Raw genomic sequence first — 21,189 nt, 5'->3', positions numbered from 1 at the left:
CACACACAATGTTCACACTGTCCCACACAAACTGTGCACAGTCCCACACACAATATTCACACAGCCCCACACACAGTGCTCACACAGTCCCACACACAATGTTCACATGGTCCCACACAAAGTGTTCACACAGTCCCGCACACATTATTCACACAGTCCCACACACAGTGTTCACACAGTCCCACACACAGTGTTCACACAACCCCACACACACTGTTTACACAGTCCCACACACACTGTTCACACAGTCCCACACATACACACTGTTCACAATGTCCCACCCACCCTGTTCACACGGTCCCACAAACACTGTTCACACAGTTGCACATGCTATTCACACAGTCCCACACACACTGTTCATGCAATCTCAAACACACTGTTCACACTGTCCCGCACGCACAGTTCGCACAGTTCGACACACAGTGTTCACACAGTCCTTCACACTGTGTTCACACAGTCCCACACACACTGTGCACAGTCCCACACACAATATTCACACAGTCCCACACACAGTGTTCACACAATCCCACACACAATGTTCACACTGTCCCACACAAAGTGTTCACACAGTCCCACACAAATTGTTCACACTGTCCCACACACACTGTTCACACAGCCTCACACACTGTTCACACAGTCCCACACACAATATTCACAGAGTCCCAAACACAGTGCTCACGCAGTCCCACACACAATGTTCACACTGTCCCACACAAACTGTGCACAATCCCACACACAATACTCACACAGTCCCACACACATTATTCACACAGTCCCACACACAGTGTTCGCACAGTCCCACACACAGTGTTCACACAACCCCACACACACTGTTCACACAGTCCCACACACACTGTTCACACACTCCCACACACTGTTCACACAGTCCCACACAATCTGTTCACACAGTCCCACAAAGACACTATTCACACTGTGCCACACACAGTGTTCACACTGTCCCACACACAGTGTTCACATAGCACCACACACAGTGTTCACACAGTCGAACACACTGTTCACACAGTCCCATACACACTGTTCACACAGTCCCACACACACTGTTCACACAGTCCCATAGACACTTTTCACACAGTCCCATACACACTGTTCACACTGTCCCACACAAACTGTTCACACAGTCGCACACAAATTGTTCACACTGTCCCACACACACTGTTCACACAGCCTCACACACTGTTCACACAGTTACACACACACTGTTCACACAGTCCCACACACTGTTTTCACACAGTCTCACACACTGTGTTCTCAGTCCCACACCCTGTTCACACACTCCCAGACACACTGTTCACAGTCCCACACACATTGTTCACACGATCCCACACTCAGTTTTCACACAGTGCCACACACACTGTTCACACACTCCCACACACACAGTGTTCACACAGTCCTACACACACACTATTCAGTCAGTCCCACACATACTGTTCACAGTCTCACACACAGTGTTCACACAGTCCAAAATAGTGTTCACACAGTCCCACACACACTGTTCATGCAGTCCCACACAGTGTATTCACACAGCTCCACACACTGTTCAGACATTCCCACAGCAACTGTTCACACTGTCCAACATAAACTGTTCACGTAGTCCTACACACACACTATTCAGACAGTCCCACACAATGTTCACACAGTCCAAAATAGTGTTCACACAGTCCCACACAAACTGTTCACACAGTCCCACACACACAGCTCACACACTCCCACACACACTGCTCACACACTCCCACGCACACTGTTCACACAGTCCCATGAACAGTGTTCACACAGTCCCACAGACACTGTTCACAGAGTGCCACATGCACTGTTCACACTGTCCCACACACACTCTTCACACTGTCCCACACACACTGTTCACACAGTCCAAACACATAGTGTTAACACAGTCCCTCACACAGTGTTCACACTGTCCCACACACACTGTTCACACAGTCCCACACACAGTGTTCACAGTCCCACACACATTGTTCACACAGTCCAACACACAGTGTTCACACAGTCCCACACACACATATACTGTTCACACAGTCTCACAAACAGTGTTCAACACAGTCCCACACACAGTGTTCACACAGTTCCACACAGTATTCACACGATCCCACACTCAGTGTTCATACAGTCCCACACACACTGTTTACACAGTCCCACATGCAGTGTTCACACAGTCTCACACACAGTGTTCACAGTCCCACACACATTGTTCACCCAGTCCAAAACACACTGTGTTCACAGTCCCACACACATTGTTCACAAAGTTATACACACACAATGTTCACACAGTCCCATTCTTACTATTCACACAGTCCCACTCTCACTGTTCACACAGTCACACAAACACTGTTCACATAGTCTCATACACACTTTTCACACAGTCCCACACACAGTGTTCACACAGTCCCACACACACTGTGCACTCAGTCCCAGACACACATACTGTTCACACAGTCCCACACACAATGTTCACACACTCGCACACACAGTGTTCACACAGTCCCACACACTCTGTTTATACAATCCCACACACTGTGTTCACAAAATCCCACACACAGTATTCTCACAGTCCCACACGCATTGTTCACACAGTCTCACACACACTGTTCACACAGTCCCCCACACAGTGTTCACACAGTCCCACACACACAGTGCTCACAGCCCACACACGTTGTTTACACAGTCCCATACACAGTGCTCAAGACAGACCCACACACATTGTTCACATAGTTCCACACACACTCTGTTCACAGTGTCCCACACTCATTGTTCACACAGTCCCACACACAGTGTTCACACAATCCCACACACGATGTTCACACAGTCCCACACAGAGTGTCCACCGTCCCACACACACTGTTCGCACAGTCCCACACACACACAGTGTTGACGGTCCCACACACACTGTTCACAAAGTCACGCACACACAGTGTTCACAGTCCCACACACACTGTTTAGACAGTCCCATATACACTGTTCAAGACAGACCCACACACACTGTTCACACAGTCACACACATATAGTGTTCACAGTCCCACACACACTGTTTACACAGTCCCACACACATTGTTCAACTGAGACCCATACACAGTGTTCACGCAGTTCCACACACACACTGTTCACAAAGTTATACACACACAGTGTTCACAGTCTCACACACACTTGTCACACAGTCACACACACAGTGTTCATAGTCCCACACACGCTGTTTTCACAGTCCCATACACAGTGTTCAACACAGACCCACATACACTGTTCACACAGTCACACAAACACAGTGTTCACAGTCCCACACACACTGTTTTCACAGTGCCATACACAGTGTTCACCTGAGACGCACACACACTGCTCACACAGTCCCACACACACTGTTCACACAGTCCCACACACACACCGTTCACATAGTGTTCACACAGTGCCGCACACACAATGTTCACAGAGTCCCACACACATTGTTCACACAGTCCCACACACACTGTGCATACAGTCGCACACACACATACTGTTCACACAGTCCCACACACAGTGTTGACACAATCCAACACACTGTTCACAAAATCCCACACACAGTATTCTCAAAGTCCCACATGCACTGTTCATACAGTCTCACACACACTGTTCACACAGTCCCACACACACTCTGTTCACACTGTCCCACACACTTTGTTCACACAGTCCCACACACAGTGTTCACACAGTCCAACACACACATAATGTTCACACTGTCCCACAGTGTTCAACACAGTCCCCCACACTATTCACACAGAACCACACACACTGTTCACACAGTCCCACACTCTATTCACACAGTCCCGCACACACAGTTCACACAGTTCCACACACACTGTTCACACTGTCCCACACACACTGTTCACGCAGTCCCACACACACACTGTTCACACTATCCCACACACACTATTCATACAGTCACACACACAGTGATCGCAGAGTCCCACACACATTGTTCACACAGTCCCAAACACACTGTACACACAGTCGCACACACACATACTGTTCACACAGTCCCACACACAGTGTTGACACAATCCCACACACTCTGTTCACAAAATCCCACACACAGTATTCTCAAAGTCCCACATGCACTGTTCATACAGTCTCACACACACTGTTCACACAGTCCCACACACACTCTGTTCACACTGTCCCACACACTTTGTTCACACTGTCCCACACACAGTGTTCACACAGTCCCACATACACATACTGTTCACACAGTCCCACAAACAGTGTTCAACACAGTCCCACACACAGTGTTCACACAGTTCCAGACACAGTATTCACATGATCCCACACTCAGTGTTCATACAGTCCCACACACACTGTTTACACAGTCCCACATGCAGTGTTCACACAGTCCCACACTCTATTCACACAAAACCACACACACTGTTCACACAGTCCCACACTCTATTCACACAGTCCCGCACACACAGTTCACACAGTTCCACACACACTGTTCACACTGTCCCACACACACTGTTCACGCAGTCCCACACACACACTGTTCACACTGTCCCACACACACTATTCATACAGTCACACACACAGTGATCGCAGAGTCGCACACACAGTGTTCACACAGTCCCACACACAGTGTTCACAATATCCCACAGACACTGTTCACAGAGTCCCAGACATAGTGTTCACACAGTCCCACACTCACTGTTCACACAGTCCCACACACACTTTTCACACAGTCCCCCACACACTGTTCACACAGACCTACACACACACTGTCCACACTGTACCACACACACTGTTCATAAAGTCACACACACAGTGTTCGCACAGTCACACACACACTGTTGACACAGTCCCACACACAGTGTTGACACAGTCCCACACACAGTGTTCACAATATCCCACAGACACTGTTCACACAGTCCCACACACATTGTGCACACAATCCCACACACACACGCACTGTTCACGCAGTCCCACACACAATGTTCGCACAGTCCCACACACGATGTTCACACAGTCCCACACACACTGTTCACCGTCTCACACACACTATTCACAAAGTCACACATATACAGTGTTCACAGTCCCACACACACTGTTTACACAGACCCACACACACTGTTCAACTGAGACCCACACACACTGTTCAAACAGTTGCATAAAAAGAGTTCACACATTCCCACACTCACTGATCACATAGTCCCACACACACACACACACTTTTCACAAAGTCCCACACACACTGTTCACACAGTTCCACACACACACTGTTCACACAGTCTCACATAAACTGTCCACACAGTCGCACACAAACTGTTCGCATAGTCCCACACACAGTGTTCACATAGTCGCACACACACCGTTCACATAATCACACATACACTGTTCACACAGTCCCTCACACAGTGTTCACACAGTCCCACACGCACTGTTCACACAGTCCCACACACACACTGTTGACACAGTCCCATACACAGCGTTCAACACAGACCCACACACACTCTGCACACACTCCCACACACACACTGTTCACACAGTCCCACACACATTGTTCACAAAATCCCACACACACTGTTCACACAGTCCCACACACACTGTTCACACAGTCCCACACAAACTGCCCACACAGTCCCACACACACTGTTCACACTGTCCCACACACACTGTTCACACAGTCCCGCACACACTGTTCACACCGTCCCATGCACAGTATTCACACAGTCCCACACACATTGTTCACACAGTCACACACACAGTGTTCCCACAGTTTCACACACACTGTTCATACAGTCACACGCGCACTGTTCACACAGTCCCACACTCAGTGTTCATACAGTCCCACACACACTGTTCACACAGTCGCACACTCTTCACGCAGTCCCACACACAGTGTTCACGCAATCACATATACACTGTTCACACAGTCCCATGCACACACTGTTCACACAGTCCCACGCACACACTGTTCGCACAGTTACACACAGTGTTCACACAGTCGTACACATACTACTCACATAGTCCCATACACAGTGTTCACACATTTCCACACACACTGTTGACACAGTTCTTCACACTGTGTTCACGCAGTTCCACACATAGTGTTCACACAGTCCCACGCACAGAGTTCACAATATCCCACACACAGTGTTCACCGTCCCACGTACACTGTTCACACAGTCCCACGCAAGGTGAGAGTGGGGCCCAGGTACACCCAGGTTCAGAGCGAAGGATCTTTCAGATCCTGTTCGGATTTACTTTTAGAAACCTAGTGGGAATGTATCTAGCCCAAAATTATCAGATTCCAAATATCTATAAGAAGCTTGAACAATTCAATAAGGCTGCGGAAGCCCGAAAAAGGCCACCAGATGATCGATCATGTGGTGTACAGCCCATGGATAACCTTGGGACATTGGCATTCAGTTACAAGTGCTAAATTGGATGGATGAATTGAGTACCAAACTGTATTCTGGTCATCTCAGCAATTCTATTATTTTATTTAGTCCCACACACACTGTGTTCAATGTCCCACACACACTGTTCACAAAGTTATATACACACAGTGTTCACACAGTCCCACACACAGTGTTCACATAGTCCCACACACAGTGTTCACGCAGTCTCACATACAGAATTCACACAGTCCCACGTACACTGTTCACGCAGTCCCACACACATTGTTCATACAGTCACACACACAGTGATCGCAGAGTCCCACACACATTGTTCTCACAGTTCCACACACATTGTTCACACAGTCCCACACACACACTGTTCACACTGTCCCACACGCACTGTTCACACAGTTCCATACACAGTGTTCACACAAACCCACACACGCTGTTCACACAGTCCCACACACACACTGTTCACACAGTCCCACACAAACTGTTCAAACAGTCCCACACACATCGTTCACACAGTCCCACATACACAGTGTTCACACAATCGCATACACACTGTTCACACAGCCCCACACACAGTTTTCGCACAATCACACACGCACTGTTCACATAATCACACATACACTGTTCACACAGTCCCACACACTACACAGTCCCACACACAGTGTTCACACAGACCCACACACAGTGTTCACACAGTCCCACACTGTGTTCACATAGCTCCACAAACAGTGTTCACAAAATCCCACACACTCTGTGAACACAGTCCCACACATACATGCTGTTTACACAGTCCCACACACACCGTTCACACAATCCCACACACAGTGTTCACACAGTCATACACACACTGTTCACACAATCCCACACACAGTGTTCACACGATCCCACACACACTGTTCACACAATCCCACACACACTGTTCACACAGTCCCACAAACAGTGTTCACACAGTCCCACACACATTGTGTTCATGGTACCACACACATTGTTCACAAAGTTATACACACAGTCCCACACACACTTTTCACACAGTCACACACACACAGTGTTCACAGACCCACACACACTGTTTACACAGTCCCACACTCAGTGTTCATACTCCCTCACACACTCTTTACACAGTGTCACACACACTGTTCACACAGTCCCACACTCTATTCACACAGTTCCACACACACTGTTCACACAGTCACACACACACTGTTCACACAGTCCCACACACACACTGTTCACACTGTCCCACACACAGTGTTAACACAGTCCTACAGACAAAGTGATCACACAGCCCCATACACACTGTGTACACAGTCCCACACACACTGTTCAAACAGTCCCAGACACATTGTTCACACAGTCCAACACACAGTGTTCACACAGTCGCACAAACATTGTTCACACAGTCCCATACACAGTGTTCAAACAGTTCCACACACAGTGCTCACACAGTCGTACACATACTGTTCACACAGTCCCACACACAGTGTTCACACAGTCACACACACACTGTTCGTATAATCTCACACGTACTGTTCACACAGTCCCACAGTGTTCGCACAGTCCCACAAACAGTGTTCACACAGTCCCACACAGTGTTCACACAGTCCCACACACACTGTTGACACAGTCCCATAAGACAGTGTTCACACAGTCCCACACACACTGTTTACACAGTCCCACAGATACTGTTCACACAGTCTCACACACACTGTTCACACATTCCCACACACACTGTTTACACATTCCCACACACACTGTTTACACAGTCCTACACACACTGTTCACACCATCCCACAGAAACTGTTCACACATTGCCACACACAATGTTCACACAGTCCCACACACAGTGTTCACATTGTCCCACACACACTGTTCACACAGTCCCACACACACTGTTCGCACAGTCCCACACTCACTGATCACACAGTCCCACACACTCTATTCTATTCACACAGTCGCACACACAGTGTTCAACACGGTCCCACATACACTGTTCACCAGACCCACACACAGTGTTCACACTGTCCCACACACACTGTTCACACAGTCCCACAAACAGTGTTCACACAGTCTCATACACACTGTTCACAGTCACACACACACGGTTTACACAGTCCCACACGTAGTGTTCAACACAGACCTACCCACACTGTTCACATAGTCCCCCACACACAGTGTTCATACAGTCCCACACACACAGTGTTCACGGTCTCACACACGCTGTTCACAAAGTCACACACACACAGTGTTCACAGTCCCACACAAACTGGTTACACAGTCCCCATACACAGTGTTCACACAGTCCCACACACAGTGTGTTCACACAGTCGCACCAAAAGTGTTCACACATTCCCATACACCGTGCTCACACAGCCCCACACACACACACTGTTCACACAGTCTCACACACACTGTTCAAATAGTCCCACACACATGGTTCACCCAGTCCCACATACACAGTGTTCACACTGTCGCACACACATTGTTCACACAGTCCCACACACACTGTTCACACAGTCGCACACACACTGTTCACACAGTCCCACACACAGTGTTCGCACAGTCGCACACACACCGTTCACATAATACTCATACACTATTCTCACAGTCCCACACAAATACTGTTCACACAGACCCACACACAGTGTTCACACAGACCCGCACACAGTGTTCACACAGTCCCACACACTGTGTTCACATAGTCCCACATGCACTGTGTTCACGATCCCACACACACTTTTCACACAGCCACACACTCATTGTTCGCACAGTCCCACACACATTGTTCACAAAGTCCCACACACAGTGCTCACACAGTCCCACATGCACTGTTCACACAGTCCCACACACAGTGTTCACACAGTTCCACACAAACTGTTCACACAGTCCCACACACAGTGTTCACACGATCCCACACTCAGTGATCATACAGTCCCTCACACATTCTTTACACAGTCCCACACACACTGTTCACACAGTCCCACATGCAGTGTTCACACAGTCCCACACTCTATTCACACAGTCCCACACACACTGTTCACACAGTCCCACACACAGTGTTCACACAGTCCCACACTCTATTCACACAGTCCCAGACACATTGTTCACACAGTCCCACACACACTGTTCACTAAGTCCAACACACACTGTTCACACAGTCCCGCAAACACACTGTTCATAAAGTCTCACACAAACTGTCTACACAGTCCCACACACACTGTTTAAACAGTCCCACACACATCATTCACACAGTCCCACATACACAGTGTTCACACAGTCGCACACACACTGTTCACACAGTCCCACACACGGTGTTCGCACAGTCACACACACACCGTTTACATAATCACACATACACTGTTCACACAGTCTCCCACACACACTGTTCACAGTCCCATACACAGTATTCACACAGATCCATACACAGTGTTCACACAGTCCCACACACAGTGTTCACACAGTCCCACACTGTGTTCACATAGTCCCACACACAGTGTTCACACAGTCCCACAAACAGTGTTCACGCTGTCCCACACAGACTGTTCACACAGTCCCAAACACACTGTTCACATAGTCCCACACACATACTGTTCACACTGTCCCACACACACTGTAGACACAATCCCACACACAGTGTTCACACAATCCCACAAACACTATTCACCGTCCCATGCAAGGTGAGAGTGGGTCCCAGGTAAACCCAGGTTCAGAGCGAAGGATCTTTCCGATCCTGTTCGGATTTACTTTTAGAAACCTAGTGGGAATGTATCTAGCCCAAAATTGTCAGATTCCAAATATCTATAAGAAGCTTGAAGAATTCAAGAAGGCCGCGGAAGCCTGAAAAAGGCCAACAGATGATCGATCATGAGGTGTGCAGCCCACGGATAACCTTGGGACATTGGCATTCAGTTACAAGTGCTAAATTGGCTGGATGAATTGAGTACCAAACTGTATTCGGGTCACCTCAGCAATTCTATTTATTTATTTAGTCCCACACGCAGTGTACACGGTCCCACACACACTGTTCACAAAGTTACACACAAACAGTGTTCACAGTCCCACACACACTTTTCACATAGTCACACACACAGTGTTCACAGTCTCACACACAGTGTTCACAGTCCCACACACATCGTTCACACAGTCCCTCACACAGTGTTCACACAGACCCACACGCACTGTTCACACAGTCCCACACACACACTGTTCACACAGTCCCACACACAGTGTTCACACAGTCCCACACGCACTGTTCACATGTTCACACAGTGCCACACACAGTGTTCACAAAATTCCACAGACACTGTTCACACAGTCCCACACACAATGTTCATACGATCCCACACTCAGTGTTCATACAGTCCCTCACACACTCTTTACACAGTGCCACACACACTGTTCACACAGCCCCACACGCAGTGTTCACCGTCCCACGTACACTGTTCACACAGTCCCACGCAAGGTGAGAGTGGGTCCCAGGTTCAGAGCGAAGGATCTTTCAGATCCTGTTAGGATTTACTTTTGGAAACCTAATGGGAATGTATCTAGCCCAAAATTGTCAGATGCCAAATATCTATAAGAAGCTTGAAGAATTCAAGAAGGCCGCGGAAGCCCGAAAAAAGTCACCAGATGATCGATCATGAGGTGTACAGCCCACGGATAACCTTGGGACATTGTCATTCAGTTACAAGTGCTAAATTGGCTGGATGTATTGAGTACCAAACTGTATTCGGGTCACCTCAGCAATTCTTTTTAGTTATTTCATCCACACACAGTGTTCACGGTCCCACACACACTGTTCACAAAGTAATACACAAACAGTGTTCACAGTCCCACACACACTTTTCACACAGTCACACACACAGTGTTCACAGTCCCACACACAGTGTTTTCACAGTCCAATGCACAGTGTTCAACACAAACCCACACACACAGTTCACACAGTCTCGCACACACACACAGTGTGCACAGTCCCACACATATTGTTTTCACAGTCCCATACACAGTGTTCAACACAGACCCACACACAGTGTTCACACAGTCCCACACACACACAGTGTTCACCTGAGACCCACACACACTGCTCACACAGTCCCACACACACACTGTTCACACAGTCCCACACACACTGTTCACACAGTGCCACACACACACTGTTCACACAGTCCCACACACACTGTTCACACAGACCCACACATAATGTTCACACAGTCCCACACGCACTTTTCACACAGTCCCACACGCACACTGTTCACACAGTCCCACACACACTGTTCACACAGTCCCAAACACACACTGTTCACACTGTCCCACACACATTGTTCACACAGTCCCTCACACAGGGTTCACACAGTCCCACACGCACTGTTCACACAGTCCCACACACACACAGTTCACACTGTCCCACACACATTGTTCACACAGTCCCTCACACAGTGTTCACACAGTCCCACACACACTGTTCAGGCAGTCCCATACACAGTGTTCACACAGTCCCACACACATACTGTTCAGATAGTCCCACACACAGTGTTCACACAGTCCAACACACACTGTTCACACAGTCCCACACACAGTATTCACACGATCCCACACACAGTGTCCACAGAGTCCCACACACCCTGTTGACACAATCCCACACAATGTGTTCACAAAATCCCACACACAGTATTCTCACAGTCCCACACACATTGTTTACACAGCCCCATAGACAGTGTTCAACACAGTCCCACACACACTGTTCACACAGTCCCACACACAGTATTCACACGATCCCACACTCAGTGTTCATACAGTCCCACACACATTGTTTACACAGTCCCACACACACTGTTCACACAATCCCACAAACACTATTCACCGTCCCACGCAAGGTGAGAGTGGGTCCCAGGTAAACCCAGGTTCAGAGCGAAGGATCTTTCAGATCCTGTTCGGATTTACTTTTAGAAACCGAGTGGGAATGTATCTAGCCCAAAATTGTCAGATTCCAAATATCTATAAGAAGCTTGAAGAATTCAAGAAGGCCGCGGAAGCCCGAAAAAGGCCAACAGATGATCGATCATGAGGTGTGCAGCCCAAGGATAACCTTGGGACATTGGCATTCAGTTCCAAGTGCTAAATTGGCTGGATGAATTGAGTACCAAACTGTATTCGGGTCACCTCAGCAATTCTATTTATTTATTTAGTCCCACACGCAGTGTACACGGTCCCACACACACTGTTCACAAAGTTATACACAAACAGTGTTCACAGTCCCACACACACTTTTCACATAGTCACACACACAGTGTTCACAGTCTCACACACAGTGTTCACAGTCCCACACACATCGTTCACACAGTCCCTCACACAGTGTTCACACAGACCCACACGCACTGTTCACACAGTCCCACACACACACTGTTCACACAGTCCCACACACAATGTTCACACAGTCCCACACGCACTGTTCACATGTTCACACAGTGCCACACACAGTGTTCACAAAATTCCACAGACACTGTTCACACAGTCCCACACACAATGTTCACACGATCCCACACTCAGTGTTCATACAGTCCCTCACACACTCTTTACACAGTCCCACACACACTGTTCACACAGTCCCACACACATACTGTTCACACTGTCCCACACACAGTGTTCACACAGTCCTACAGACATAATGTTCACACAGTTCCACACACAGTGTTCACATAGTCCCACACAGTCTGTTCACAGTCCCAGACAGAGTGTTCACACAGTCCCACACACATTGTTCACACAGTCCCACACACACTGTTCACACAATCCCACACACATAATGTTCACACTGTCCCACACAGTGTTCACACAGTCCTATAGGCATAATGTTCACACAATCCCACACACAGTGTTCACCATCCCACGTACACTGTTCACACAGTCCCACGCAAGGTGAGAGTGGGTCCCAGGTACACCCAGGTTCAGAGCGAAGGATCTTTCAGATCCTGTTAGGATTTACTTTTGGAAACCTAATGGGAATGTATCTAGGCCAAAATTGTCAGATTCCAAATATCTATAAGAAGCTTGAAGAATTCAAGAAGGCCGCGGAAGCCCGAAAAAAGTCACCAGATGATCGATCATGAGGTGTACAGCCCACGGATAACCTTGGGACATTGTCATTCAGTTACAAGTGCTAAATTGGCTGGATGTATTGAGTACCAAACTATATTCGGGTCACCTCAGCAATTCTTTTTAGTTATTTCGTCCACACACAGTGTTCACGGTCCCACACACACTGTTCACAAAGTTATACACAAACAGTGTTCACAGTCCCACACACACTTTTCACACAGTCACACACACAGTGTTCACAGTCCCACACACAGTGTTTTCACAGTCCAATGCACAGTGTTCAACACAAACCCACACACACAGTTCACACAGTCTCGCACACACACACAGTGTTCACAGTCCCACACATATTGTTTTCACAGTCCCATACACAGTGTTCAACACAGACCCACACACAGTGTTCACACAGTCCCACACACACACAGTGTTCACCTGAGACCCACACACACTGCTCACACAGTCCCACACACACACTGTTCACACAGTCCCACACACACTGTTCACAGAGTCCCAAACACACACCTTGCACACAGTCCCACGCACACTGCTCACACAGTCGCACACACACTGTTCACACAGTCCCACACACACACTGTTCACACAGTGCCACACACACACTGCTCACACAGTCCCACACACACTGTTCACACAGACCCACACATAATGTTCACACAGTCCCACACGCACACTGTTCACACAGTCCCACACACACTGTTCACACAGTCCCAAACACACACTGTTCACACTATCCCACACACATTGTTCACACAGTCCCTCACACAGGGTTCACACAGTCCCACACGCACTGTTCACACAGTCCCACACACACACAGTTCACACAGTCCCACACACATTGTTCACACAGTCCCGCACACAGTGTTCACACAGTCCCACACACACTGTTCAGGCAGTCCCATACACAGTGTTCACACAGTCCCACACACATACTGTTCAGATAGTCCCACACACAGTGTTCACACAGTCCCACACAAACTGTTCACACAGTCCCACACACAGTATTCACACGATCCCACACACAGTGTCCACATAGTCCCACATACCATGTTGACACAATCCCACACAATGTGTTCACAAAATCCCACACACAGTATTCTCACAGTCCCACACACATTGTTTACACAGCCCCATACACAGTGTTCAACACAGTCCCACACACACTGTTCACACAGTCCCACACACAGTATTCACACGATCCCACACTCAGTGTTCATACAGTCCCACACACACTGTTTACACAGTCCCACACACACTGTTCACAAAATCCCACACACAGTGTTCACGCAGTTCCACACACTCTTTTCACGCAGTCCCACACACACTGTTCACACATTCCCACACACACTGTTCACACAATCCCACACACACACTGTTCACACTGTCCCACACACAGTGTTCACACAGTCCCACACACATTGTTCACACAGTCCCACACACACTGTTCACACAATCCCACACACATACTGTTCACACTGTCCCACACACAGTGTTCACACAGTCCTATAGGCATAATGTTCACACAATCCCACACACAGTGTTCACCATCCCACGTACACTGTTCACACAGTCCCACGCAAGGTGAGAGTGGGTCCCAGGTACACCCAGGTTCAGAGCGAAGGATCTTTCAGATCCTGTTAGGATTTACTTTTGGAAACCTAATGGGAATGTATCTAGGCCAAAATTGTCAGATTCCAAATATCTATAAGAAGCTTGAAGAATTCAAGAAGGCCGCGGAAGCCCGAAAAAAGTCACCAGATGATCGATCATGAGGTGTACAGCCCACGGATAACCTTGGGACATTGTCATTCAGTTACAAGTGCTAAATTGGCTGGATGTATTGAGTACCAAACTATATTCGGGTCACCTCAGCAATTCTTTTTAGTTATTTCGTCCACACACAGTGTTCACGGTCCCACACACACTGTTCACAAAGTTATACACAAACAGTGTTCACAGTCCCACACACACTTTTCACACAGTCACACACACAGTGTTCACAGTCCCACACGCAGTGTTTTCACAGTCCAATGCACAGTGTTCAACACAAACCCACACACACGGTTCACACAGTCTCGCACACACACACAGTGTTCACAGTCCCACACATATTGTTTTCACAGTCCCATACACAGTGTTCAACACAGACCCACACACAGTGTTCACACAGTCCCACACACACACAGTGTTCACCTGAGACCCACACACACTGCTCACACAGTCCCACACACACACTGTTCACACAGTCCCACACACACTGTTCACAGAGTCCCAAACACACACCTTGCACACAGTCCCACGCACACTGCTCACACAGTCGCACACACACTGTTCACACAGTCCCACACACACACTGTTCACACAGTGCCACACACACACTGCTCACACAGTCCCACACACACTGTTCACACAGACCCACACATAATGTTCACACAGTCCCACACGCACTTTTCACACAGTCCCACACGCACACTGTTCACACAGTCCCACACACACTGTTCACACAGTCCCAAACACACACTGTTCACACTGTCCCACACACATTGTTCACACAGTCCCTCACACAGGGTTCACACAGTCCCACACGCACTGTTCACACAGTCCCACACACACACAGTTCACACAGTCCCACACACATTGTTCACACAGTCCCGCACACAGTGTTCACACAGTCCCACACACACTGTTCAGGCAGTCCCATACACAGTGTTCACACAGTCCCACACACATACTGTTCAGATAGTCCCACACACAGTGTTCACACAGTCCCACACAAACTGTTCACACAGTCCCACACACAGTATTCACACGATCCCACACACAGTGTCCACATAGTCCCACATACCATGTTGACACAATCCCACACAATGTGTTCACAAAATCCCACACACAGTATTCTCACAGTCCCACACACATTGTTTACACAGCCCCATACACAGTGTTCAACACAGTCCCACACACACTGTTCACACAGTCCCACACACAGTATTCACACGATCCCACACTCAGTGTTCATACAGTCCCACACACACTGTTTACACAGTCCCACACACACTGTTCACAAAATCCCACACACAGTGTTCACGCAGTCCCACACACTCTTTTCACGCAGTCCCACACACACTGTTCACACATTCCCACACACACTGTTCACACAATCCCACACACACACTGTTCACACTGTCCCACACACAGTGTTCACACAGTCCCACACACATTGTTTACACAGCCCCATACACAGTGTTCAACACAGTCCCACACACACTGTTCACCCAGTCCCACACACAGTATTCACACGATCCCACACTCAGTGTTCATACAGTCCGACACACACTGTTTACACAGTCCCACATTCTATTCACACTGTCCCACACACACTGTTCACACAGTCCCACACTCTATTCACACAGTCCCACCCACACTGTTCACACAGTGCCACACACACACTGTGCACACAGTCCCACACACACTGTTCACACAGTCCCAAACACACACTGTTCACACTGTCCCACACACATTGTTCACACAGTCCCTCACACAGTGTTCACACAGTCCCTCACGCACTATTCACACAGTCCCACATACACATTGTTCACACAGTCCCACACACATTGTTCACACAGTCCCTCACACAGTGTTCACACAGTCCCACACACACTGTTCAGGCAGTCCCAAACACAGTGTTCACACAGTCCCACACACACTGTTCACGCAGTCCCACACACATTATTCACACGATCCCACACACAGTGTTCACAGAATCCCACACACCCTGTTGATACAATCCCACACAATGTGTTCACAAAATCCCACACACACTGTTCACACAGTCCCACACACACTGTTCACACAGTCCCACACACAGTATTCACATGATCTCACACTCAGTGTTCATACAGTCCCACACACATTGTTCACAGAATCCCACACACAGTGTTCACACAGTCCCACACACACAGTTCACACATTCCCACACACACTGTTCACACTGTCCCACACACAGTGTTCACACAGTCCCACACACATTGTTTACACAGCCCCATACACAGTGTTCAACACAGTCCCACACACACTGTTCACACAGTCCCATACACAGTATTCACACGATCCCACACTCAGTGTTCATACAGTCCCACACACACTGTTCACAGAATCCCACACACAGTGTTCACACAGTCCCACACACATTGTTTACACAGCCCCATACACAGTGTTCAACACAGTCCCACACACACTGTTCACACAGTCCCATACACAGTATTCACACGATCCCACACTCAGTGTTCATACAGTCCCACACACACTATTTACACAGTCCCACATTCTATTCACACAGTCCCACACACACTGTTCACACAGTCCCTCACACACTGTTCATACAGTCCCACACACACTGTTCACACAGTCCCACAGTCTATTCACACAGTCCCACCCACACTGTTCACACAGTCCCACCCACACTGTTCATACAGTCCCACACACACTGTTCACACTGTCCCACACACAGTGTTCACACTGACCCACACACCCTGTTGACACTGTCCCACACACATTGTTCACACAGTCCCTCACACAGTGTTCACACAGTCCCACACGCACTTTTCACACAGTCCCACACACACAATGTTCACACAGTCCCACACGCAGTGTTCACATGTTCACACAGTCCCACACACACACTGTTCACACAGTCCCACACAGTGTTCACAAAATTCCACAGACATTGTTCACACAGTCCCACACACAGTGTTCACACAGTCCCACACACAGTGTTCACACAGTCGCACACACACTATTCACACAGTCCCATACACAGTGTTCACACAGTACCATGAACACACTGTTCACACAGTCCCAAACACACTGTTCAAACAGTCCCAAACACATTGTTCACACAGTCCCACACACACAGTGTTCACACAGTAGCACAAAAAGTGTTCATACAGCCCCACACACACCGTTCACACAGTCCCCATGCACTGTTCAAACAGTCCCAGACACATTGTTCATATAGTCCCACACAAACACTGTTCATACAGTCTCACACAAACTGTCCACACAGTCCCACACACACTGTTCAAACAGTCCCACACACATGGTTCACACAGTCCCACATACACAGTGTTCACACAGTCGCACAGACCACACAGTCCCACACACAGTGTTCACACAGACCCATAAACAGTGTTCACAAAATCCCACACACATTGTGGAGCCTATCCCACACACACTGTTCACACAGTCCCACACATACTGTTCACACAGTCCCATACACAATGTTCACACAGTCCCACGCACACACTGTTCACACAGTCCCAAACACACTGTTCAAACAGTCCCGCACACATTGTTCACACAGTCCCACACACACTGTTCACACAGTCCCACACACAGTGTTCACACAGTCGCACACACACTGTTCACACAGTCCCATACACAATGTTCACACAGTCCCACGCACACACTGTTCACACAGTCCCAAACACACTGTTCAAACAGTCCCAAACACATTGTTCACACAGTCCCACACACACAGTGTTCACACAGTAGCACAAAAAAGTGTTCACACAGCCCCACACACACCGTTCACACTGTCCCCATGCACTGTTCAAACATTCCCAGACACATTGTTCACATAGCCCCACACAAACACTGTTCATACAGTCTCACACAAATTGTCCACACAGTCCCACATACACTGTTCAAACAATCCCACACACATGGTTCACACAATCCCACATACACAGTGTTCACACAGTCGCACACACACTGTTCACACAGTCCCACACACAGTGTTCGCACAGTCACACACGCACCGTTCACATAATCACCCATACACTGTTCACACAGTCCCACACACCACACAGTCCCACACACAGTGTTCACTCAGACCCACAAACAGTGTTCACAAAATCGCACACACACTGTGCAGTCAGTCCCACACACACTGTTCACACAGTCCCACACACACTGTTCACACAGTCCCACATACACACTGTTCACACAGTCGCACACACACTGTTCACACAGTCCCACACACAGTGTTCACACAGTCATACATGCACCGTTCACATAATCACCCATACAATGTTCACACAGTCCCACACACCACACAGTCCCACACACAGTGTTCACACAGACCCACAAACAGTGTTCACAAAATCCCACACACACTGTGCAGCCAGTCCCACACACACTGTTCACACAGTCCCACACACACTGTTCACACAATCCCACACACAGTGTTCACGCAATCCCACATACACTGTACACACAATCCCACACACAGTGTTAACACAGTCCCACACACAATGTTCACCATCCCACGTATACTGTTCACACAGTCCCACGCAAGGTGAGAGCAGGGCCCAGGTATACCCAGGTTCAGAGCGAAGGATCTTTCAGATCCTGTTAGTATTTACTTTTGGAATCCTAGTGCGAATGTATCTTGCCCAAAATTATCAGATTCCAAATATTTATAAGAAGCTTGAAGAATTCAAGAAGGCCCCGGAAGCCCGAAAAAAGCCACCAGATGATCGATCATGAGGTGTGCAGCCCACGGATAACCTTGGGACATTGACACTCAGTTACAAGTGCTAAATTGGCTGGATGAATTGAGTACCAAACTGTATTCGGGCCACCTCAGCAATACTATTTATTTATTTAGTCCTACACACACAGTGTTCACAGTCCCACACACACTGTTCACAAAGTTATACACACAATGTTCACAGTCCCACACACACTTTTCACGCAGTCGCACACACACAGTGTTCACAGTCCCACACACACTGTTTTCACAGTTCCATACACACTGTTCAACACAGACCCACACACAGTTTTCACACAGTCACACATACAGTGTTCACCTAAGACCCACACACACTGCTCACACAATCAAACACACACTGTTCACACAGTCCCACACACACACTGTTCACACAATGCCACACACACACTGTGCACACAGTCCCACACACACTGTTCAAACAGTCCCAGACACGTTGTTCACACAGTCCAACACAAACTGTTCACATAGTTCCACACAAACACACTGTTCACAAAGTCCCACATACATTGTTCAAACAGTCCCACACACAGTGTTCACACAGTCGTACACACACTGTTCACACAGTCGCACACACACTGTTCACATAATCCCACACACACTGTTCACACAGTCCCACACACAGTGTTCACACAATCACACACACAGTGTTCACACAGTCGCACAAACAGTGTTCACACAGTCCCACACACACTGTTCACATAGTCCCACACACACACTGTTCACAAAGTCGTCCCACTCACACTGTTCACGCAGTCTCACATACAATGTTCAAACAGTCCCACACACATGGTTCACACAGTCCCACATACACAGTGTTCACACAGTCGCACACACAGTGTTTACACAGTCGCACACACACTATTCACATAATCCCACATACATTGTTCGCACAGTCCCACACAGTGTTCACACAGTCCCAGACACACAGGAACATATTAAAATAAAATTTTAAAACAGATTTTATTGTTAAAAACCTTGCTCAGTAGGGTAAATTTATTTTAAGCCATAATTATAAAAACTTTTTTAAAGATCGGAATTTTTTTTTCTAAGACAATTATTAACTTTAATTTCAATTAATTTTAATTATGTGAGGTGTGTTTTTTATTT

At 48.0% G+C, this 21,189-nt stretch overlaps 5 protein-coding genes across 5 annotated transcripts; all 5 read left to right on the top strand.

The window, feature by feature from the left end:
- The first annotated feature begins 10,071 nt into the window (after positions 1-10,071).
- LOC139275580 (short transmembrane mitochondrial protein 1-like) lies at positions 10,072-11,072 on the top strand. Its single transcript, XM_070892750.1, has 2 exons — positions 10,072-10,078; positions 10,887-11,072. The coding sequence occupies exons 1-2, from the start codon at positions 10,072-10,074 to the stop codon at positions 11,042-11,044; spliced, it is 165 nt and encodes a 54-aa protein (XP_070748851.1). The 3' UTR covers positions 11,045-11,072.
- Positions 11,073-11,302: 230 nt separating this feature from the next.
- On the top strand, positions 11,303-12,465 carry LOC139275579 (short transmembrane mitochondrial protein 1-like). Its single transcript, XM_070892749.1, has 2 exons — positions 11,303-11,309; positions 12,275-12,465. Exons 1-2 carry the CDS (start codon positions 11,303-11,305, stop codon positions 12,463-12,465), a joined length of 198 nt encoding a protein of 65 aa, XP_070748850.1.
- A 784-nt stretch (positions 12,466-13,249) lies between these two features.
- LOC139275578 (short transmembrane mitochondrial protein 1-like) lies at positions 13,250-13,555 on the top strand. Its single transcript, XM_070892748.1, has one exon. The coding sequence runs from the start codon at positions 13,250-13,252 to the stop codon at positions 13,505-13,507; it is 258 nt and encodes an 85-aa protein (XP_070748849.1). The 3' UTR covers positions 13,508-13,555.
- A 1,470-nt stretch (positions 13,556-15,025) lies between these two features.
- On the top strand, positions 15,026-15,311 carry LOC139275577 (short transmembrane mitochondrial protein 1-like). The gene has a single exon (XM_070892747.1). The coding sequence runs from the start codon at positions 15,026-15,028 to the stop codon at positions 15,281-15,283; it is 258 nt and encodes an 85-aa protein (XP_070748848.1). The 3' UTR covers positions 15,284-15,311.
- A 3,031-nt stretch (positions 15,312-18,342) lies between these two features.
- Positions 18,343-20,057, top strand: LOC139275575 (short transmembrane mitochondrial protein 1-like). Its single transcript, XM_070892745.1, has 2 exons — positions 18,343-18,353; positions 19,856-20,057. The coding sequence occupies exons 1-2, from the start codon at positions 18,343-18,345 to the stop codon at positions 20,055-20,057; spliced, it is 213 nt and encodes a 70-aa protein (XP_070748846.1).
- The last annotated feature ends 1,132 nt before the right edge of the window (positions 20,058-21,189 follow it).

The sequence above is a fragment of the Pristiophorus japonicus genome, chromosome 11, assembly GCF_044704955.1.
Source record: "Pristiophorus japonicus isolate sPriJap1 chromosome 11, sPriJap1.hap1, whole genome shotgun sequence".
NCBI lineage: Eukaryota > Metazoa > Chordata > Chondrichthyes > Pristiophoridae > Pristiophorus > Pristiophorus japonicus.
This window is presented reverse-complemented; position numbering and strand designations above follow the sequence as displayed.

Coding starts and splice junctions, on each gene's coding strand:
- LOC139275577 (XM_070892747.1), top strand. CDS start 15,026: ATGTTCACACAATCCCACACACAGTGTTCACCATCCCACGTACACTGT.
- LOC139275578 (XM_070892748.1), top strand. CDS start 13,250: ATGTTCACACAATCCCACACACAGTGTTCACCATCCCACGTACACTGT.